Below are 7425 nucleotides of genomic sequence, written 5' to 3' on the forward strand. Positions count from 1 at the left end.
TTTGGGATAAAATCTTCGTTTTTCATCTTTTAGGAACTTAACTATAAGTGCGTCTAACAAATTCAAGGAGGAAACTAAATATTTATCCTTTAATTTTTTCTTACAGGAAACCTTTTTTTCTATAAGTGCCTTTATAGAATTTTATTCAAACATACTCTTAGACTATGTTTGTCAAGACATTTCACCTAACTTCTAATTTTTTTTACTAATTTACAGTATTTCTTGAAATACTGCCTGAAGTAGCATTTTTAAAACGCTAACTTCTAACTTTTAACTTTTTATATTTTTTCATTTTTATCCTCCATATATTTATTCAAATTCCTAGCTACCATTTTTAAATAAATAATGATGTCATTCTCCACTTTTAAAAAAGAAATTCAGGTACCATAAGTTTCATTAATTTTTTAACTGCAAGGTTTGGGACTTGATGACCTTATAAAAATTCAGGTACCATAAGTTTCATTAATTTTTTATAAAACTATAAAAGAAATTTTACTAACATATATATATTTTTTTTTTTTTACTACCATACGTCTATTGAAACAATGGAGACCAAGAACAAACATGTGGACCATGCAAAGGGGCATACTAAACTCCTTCAGTGCTCCAACCAATAATATGTATTTTTTTTTTTTTTGCTGAATTAGAGTGGGGAAAAGCACCCCACTACCAGATAAACTAGATTAAGACCCTAACTGGCCAACCAAAGAGTTTAAATCATGCATCATGAGCAAAAAGAGGAGCATAAGTAAAAGAAAAATATCAGCACAAAACAAAGAAACAGCAAACTTAGCAAAACAGTCTGCAACTCCAATAATATGTACATTTAGTAAGACTAAGGAGTATATTTGGAGATGACGATGATAGAAACAAAAGTGTTTAGGAAACCTGACGACAAAAAAAAAATCATTTTAACAATCATCTGTTAGTGATAGACAAGTTAATTTTAGCAATAAAGTATGATGATTATTTTTTATTTCTATAGTATATATGAGCATGCTCGAAGTTTAGTTGAGAACTTCTAAATCATGATTTGAACAAAAGTTACAAGAAATGAGCTTTTATCCAAAGTATGAGTTGAAACTTGAAACACTCCTTACGAGAATCTAAACACACTCTCGTTCTTACTTAGGCATGCATTCAAAATATTGTTTGATATGTACAAAAAATATACTCTTAAAAAAAATTAGTGCATTACATGATCGACCTAATTGCTGACAACCTAACACATGTAAATATTCATATAAATTATGAGTATTTTTAACTGTAAATGTGTTTTTACTCTGTATATTTTTTAAAATAATCTTGTAATTACTAAACAGTTACTTAATATTCATCTAAATAAATCATTAGTTATTATTATGAGATATTTCGTGACGTGATATGCATAACTATGTATTGCGTCAATAATAAATAATGATAGAGACTAATTTTAAAAAAAAATCATGAGAGCCAAATTCAATAAATAAAAAAATTGAAAAACTAAAGCCAATTTTAGTCATATTCGAAATTTTGGAAGGATAAAAAACAGCTGCATAGTTAATGGATACGATGGGCCTGACAGCCCTTCTTATAGTTAGTGTTAATTTCCTTTGGGCTTTAGTCCTCCTTAACACACAAAAAATGTCTTTATCTATATCTAAAATTTAGACAAAATATTGAAAAACATACTTAAAATTAATTTATATATATATATATATATATATATAATTTTTTCAAGTAAAATTTAAAATATTATAATTTAAAAATATTATAAATAATTTAAGCACAATTAATTAAAAAATATTTTGGATTTAATTTTTCTAAGAACAAGTTAAAAATAACGTGTGGTTTTTAAGGAAATCTTTTAAGAGAATAAACTCCAGCTTAATATATAAGGATGGGTGACTTAGTATCTATGACAGGTATTGCTTACTTTGCAGTTTAAAAAAGTAGGCTTGAAGTACCAAATACTCAGCATTATACATTTTATATATCTTTTTGGATTAGCCAAAGATTTTATTGATTAACTAAGTGATAGTATTATGCAGTTTCTATTGAATGTGCTGTACTGCTTGTTGGTAAGAATTGAAAATCGAGAGAGAACATAATTATTATCGAATTATGCCTTATGCCTTGTTACGTCGTAGTTCTCAATTAGTATAAAGTATGTATTTCAAAAAAAAAGTGAAGCAAAGAGAAAATATTAATGATTTCAAAACCAGAAGGCTGTTAACTAGCCCCATGGGACCTCACATGATTCTTGGTTTGTTTAGTAAGCAACTAGATGATTATAAGACATGTGGATCCACTTCTAAAATAAATAATCTAGGTGCCCCATTATCTACACTGTGTGCCTAAAGAAATCAAACAACAGCTTTTCTTTTAGTGGTGGAATAAGAACATTCTTTTCTTCAGAGAATGATCTTGACCTATACACAAAGTCAGCAACTTTGCCAGAAATCCAAATCAAGAACATTATAATTAACCAGGCAAGCACCAGTCCTGAGTTGTATAGGCTATGGCTATCTAAACAGGATTTGAATCAGAGGCATCCTTCAAATTTTTTTTTGAGGGGAAGGGGGGTGTTAGGGTCTTGAGACATTCTTCAATTCTAATTGATTGATTGGGTGCCAAATCATGAATCTATGAATCAAAGTAGCACAGTCACTATTGCAGTTGGGCTCAACCTTCAATCAAACCATGATTCTGATTCCCTACAACATTCAAAGCCTAAAAAATATAAAGCTATTTTTTGCCAAATCTTAAGCATTTGTTATGTCTGGATTCAGTAATACTAGGATTTTGTGTGAGTTGTTTGTTTGTCTGTTTTGTGAGTGAGAGTTTCTCCATTGCATTAATGAACTTGCGCAAGTACTTGATGTACTCCGGGAATGTTTCAAGGTTGCAATGACCCCCACCCTTAACCCACAAGGGATCATATTTTTCCTTGGAGAGTTCCCACAATCGCTTGCCATGAGACCAATCAACAATATCATCATTTGTTCCCTGCACATAATCCCATTAGCAGACAAACAAAATTATGAATTATATTAATTCTTCAAAAAAACGACATATTACATGAAGACAAATATCCATGCCAGCTAAGCTCTTTTGTATGGATTATGGACTTCTGGAAAACTGAATTCATGAACAATGATACACGGCAGCACTAAGTAACATAGAAGTTGCAGAAAAATTGTCATGAGTTCCAAATAATATCTATTTTTCTTCCTTAAAATTGATTCCACTTACAATGACGACTACTATGCTATATGTTGCTTGGCCTGCTTCAATGAATGAGGTCACAGGTTAACAAACAACCACCATGAGAAATGCAAGGATGTATCGATGTTCTGAAAATCATTGAAATGGTTATGTTGTTGCCTTGATATATGGATATAAAAAAATTATTCAATGTTCATTTATGTGGCTCAAAATCCTTTGAGACAATATATATATATATATATATCAATTCTGAGGGCGAGCCCTGGTGCAGCGGTAAAGTTGTGCCTTAGTGACTTGTTGGTCATGGGTTCGAATCCGGAAACAGCCTCTTTGCATATGCAAGGGTAAGGCTGCGTACAATATCCCTCCCCCATACCTTCGCATAGCAAAGAGCCTCTGGGCAATGGGGTACCAAAGAAACCAAAGATATCAATTCTGGTTGGTCATGAGGTAGTTTCCTCAATAGTAGCATGGAAAAAGCATCTTTCACTAAATATTAGACAACCCATTAACCAACAAGGTTTGCAAACCGAAAAAATTAGACACATACAATTAAGCATTCTACCATTGTCTTTATCTGTTATTAAGCACCAAAAAAGTTGAGTTATCTGTTCTATCAATATTATTAATAAAAAGGGGATATGTAGAAACAGAGCAATACCAAATATTTGTTAAACATCTTTGTAATATTCCTCGTTAGGAAAATGAGTGCAGGCTACTTCCATGTTCTATACCAACATAAAGGCTTACTCAAGAAATAAAATAGCTAAAAAACATATTGGAAGAAGAATTTGGAAAAAGGCACATTTCATATACCTATGCTTACACAGATACAAATCTGATAATATAATAGATACTGACATTACTGAGTAGCCTTATCATATGATGTAATCAGAATATCAAGTTATCAACCTTCCACTGAGCATGCACATCATATTGAACATCATTTACACATTTTATATCTGTATTCTAAGTGTAGATTGCTCTGTAACTTGAAGTAGCTTCCAAAAAACAGAGTAATCCAATAAAAATAGGAAATGATATCAACTGCTGTCCGCAGTGTTGTTTCAGTTTTTACTCCAAAACCTATTGCACTTTGCATCAGTAATTTATCTGCTTTATTGCTTTTAAGAAGCTGAATATATTGAGTCAAAATTTTACCATTGAGTTAACATAATCTTTAAGACTTTCTTCAAACAGATGGTAAGTATGATGCAAGTATGCAACAATAATAAATGTCTAAAATATTCCAATACTTCTTGATAAAAGGAAAACTATCCTTCATAGATGGAAACACCATCAGGCTTCCTAAGCACACAGACTTTTATATTTATATGGCATCTTGTAGTGAAAAAAAAAAAGAAAAAGAAAATAGAAGTCCAACCAAATCAGCCTCCTAAAACAACCTAATATTGATGCTCAAAAGTCAAAACACCAGAATCTCTAAGCACTTTTGACACTTTGCATTGCTACATAACACACATGCAATCAAACATTCAGATAATTGAAAACCTGCAATCTTTTTCCAAGACTAGTATTTCAAGTAAATTAATGATCAATTATTCTGCAATCTTTTTATTTTAATTCAGGGCTCAGCCAAGCCTCTATATGAATTAATCATTGCCAGAGCTAGGAAAACAAGAAAGACAATCACTCCAGGACAGAAGCTCAACAAAGAAATCGTTGATCAGTTTTAAGGGACAAAAAGAAACAGAAGTGCAGAAGTTGATTAAAAACATAGATGAGAACACACTTACATGTATAACAAACACTGGACAGTTGACATGTCGAATTTTGTCTATATTCTGAAATGATAAAAGGGAATTTTGTTACTACAAAGTTCAGGACCAAAGAGTACGGCAGTATAAAAATCATGAAGAACACTCAAAGTAAAACTTACTTTGAAAATGTCAAACCAAAATGTCATCTTGACAGGGTACAAGACCCTTATCCCTGAAAGGATGGCACTGTGAAGAACAACACCTCTCAACTTCTGCAACTTAGAAGCCAAGTGTAGCGTGGGTCCACTTCCAACCGATTGACCGTACAAAATCAATTCTTCTTGCTTAATTCCATACTCGTTCTTCAAACAATTATATACAGCCTCTATGTCGCAATAGGTGTTGAACTCAGATGGCTGCCACAGTTGAAGAGATAATCACAAACATAGTTCAAAGAAAATTTCATTTTGAACCAAACTACAAAAGAATAAAGGGGAAAAAAGGAAATCAGACGAGTTACATACCTTACCTGTAGATGCTCCATATCCTGAATAGTCATAGCTGCAAATACAACATAAAGTTGAACGAAAATTCAGACAGAGCTTTTGTTCACACTTCAAAAAAATTTCTAAACTAAACATCTTTTAAGCTATCAATTCTAGCAAAATAAACATTAAAAAAGAACAAAAAAGGAAAAAAAAAAGGAAAAAGAAAAAGAAGAGCAAGATGGAAGTGAAGCAAATATATTATTATGCATGAGTTTACATACAAAGTAAAACACCAACAAGTTTTGTGCAAGCTTAAGACACAATTGTCATTTTTATAATATATGTAGCAACCTTTTTTTTAATCAAATAGCACACACAATTTTTTGCGGGGGTTGAGGACAGAGACAGCAAAACACAAACAGAAGCAAAGATATTCAAACTAAGAAACTAAAATTTGCCCCCCCAAAAAAAACAACATAAAGAAACATGTCCAAAGCCGCACCTTTTGATTCCATACATGCAACAGAGAAGAAAAACAGAAAACAAATTCGAGGCGAAAGAAGAAGAAGAAGAAGAAGAAAAGAGAACCTCATGATATTGACACGGAGGTGAGCTCTGAGCTCGATGAAGAGGTCGTGCATCTGACCCAAGTCAGCGGCATTACCGTGAGAGTAGAGGACAGTGAACCTGGCAAAAGGGTGTTTCCAGAAGGTGGCGACGATCTCGTTGCCACCTTTGGTGTGGAGAATGTGAACGTCGACGTTTTTGTCGGCGGTGACACCCGACACCACCACCCTCCCATCCTCCTCTCTGCTGACGTCGTACGTCGGAGGCTCTGGCGGGAAAAACGCGAATTTCGCCGCCACTGTTCCCGTCACATTGCCCATTTAATTAATTTAACACTTAAACAAAACGATGGAGGGAGGAAGAGTCTCTTGGGATTTTGTTTTCTGGCCGCTTCTTCTCTCTTCTTCAATTATTATTACTATGAAAATAATAATAAAAGATAAAAAGGAAAAGTTGTGTTGTGTTGTGTGTTTTAAATTAGAACTAGTTATGGTTTTATGTGTTTGAGAAAAGAAAGAAAGAGGAAGTTGGTGTTGCTGTGTTGTGTTGTGTTGTGTTGTGTGTTACTTGGGATGATGGAAAGGTGTTGGAGTTCCAAGTGGCTTCTGACGAAACCGAAGGAGGAAAGTGAAGAGTGGCAGAAAATAGATCCGACCTAAGCGGGTGAGCTGGAACTGCTGCTGCCCAGAACCATCCATCTTTCCTTTCCTTCTTCTTTCTCTCTCACCCTTTCACATCTCATTCATCAAATGCAATCAAAAAAATATTGTTTTAATTAATAGTTTTGAGTTTAATTCTTAAATATATAGTTATATAAAATATTTAGAGAAAATTATTTTATTATTTCTTATCAAATTTAAATAAGACTGTGTGATTTGGATAAAAAAAACTTATCAAACATGTTTAAGTGACATAATTTATTTTTCTTATTTATCAATATTAGTTATTAGTTGATTAATTTTTGTTGAATAGAAAAGTTTGAATTTATTATCTCTTTACTTTTAATAATTAAGCTAATCTTATAATTCTTTAAGCGTCATAATTTTTAATTATATGTAAAAAAAAAAATAATTTATACTAATTAGGTCTAACAAGATCTAATAGTAAAAAATTAGAATTGAGCAAACTGATAAGAAAAAACTCTCCAATAATTTCGGGGTAGTCTAAACCTTCCTTATCCTCTTGTGTAAGGATAGTTTTCCTTTAAAATCATTGACAATTATAAGGGAATGCCGTCCGTTTGAGGTCATTTAGGTCCTGTTTAGTGTTTACGGTACTATAACGAAAAGACAGACTTGCCCTTCAAAGATTGTGATTTGAAATGGGTTCGGGTCCATGTCATTTACGAGCAATGCAAATGAGGATAAGACTAAATTAAATATATGATTTGCCATGGAACAATCCATTACTCGATTTGATTTTTATTAGATTTGTCTCCTGCT

The 7425-nt window shown here is 32.4% G+C and overlaps 1 protein-coding gene across 1 annotated transcript; it reads right to left on the reverse strand.

The window, feature by feature from the left end:
- Nucleotides 1-2586: 2586 nt before the first annotated feature.
- LOC100797115 (alpha/beta hydrolase domain-containing protein 17B) lies at nucleotides 2587-6763 on the reverse strand. The gene is made up of 5 exons (XM_003542564.5): nucleotides 6005-6763; nucleotides 5453-5489; nucleotides 5108-5344; nucleotides 4965-5012; nucleotides 2587-2988 (listed from the first exon to the last, which is right to left on the reverse strand). The coding sequence occupies exons 1-5, from the start codon at nucleotides 6301-6303 to the stop codon at nucleotides 2728-2730; spliced, it is 882 nt and encodes a 293-aa protein (XP_003542612.1). The 5' UTR covers nucleotides 6304-6763; the 3' UTR covers nucleotides 2587-2727.
- Nucleotides 6764-7425: the final 662 nt, after the last annotated feature.

The sequence above is a fragment of the Glycine max genome, chromosome 13 (assembly GCF_000004515.6).
Source record: "Glycine max cultivar Williams 82 chromosome 13, Glycine_max_v4.0, whole genome shotgun sequence".
NCBI lineage: Eukaryota > Viridiplantae > Streptophyta > Magnoliopsida > Fabales > Fabaceae > Glycine > Glycine max.

Bases quoted from the DNA above. Each gene is read 5' to 3' on its own strand.
- LOC100797115 (XM_003542564.5), bottom strand. From the start codon at position 6,303: ATGGGCAATGTGACGGGAACAGTGGCGGCGAAATTCGCGTTTTTCCCG. The intron at 5,490-6,004 runs GTTCTCTTTTCT...TTGTATTTGCAG, and splicing joins CTCCGTGTCAATATCATGAG to CTATGACTATTCAGGATATG. The intron at 5,345-5,452 runs GTATGTAACTCG...CAACTGTGGCAG, and splicing joins ATGGAGCATCTACAGGTAAG to CCATCTGAGTTCAACACCTA.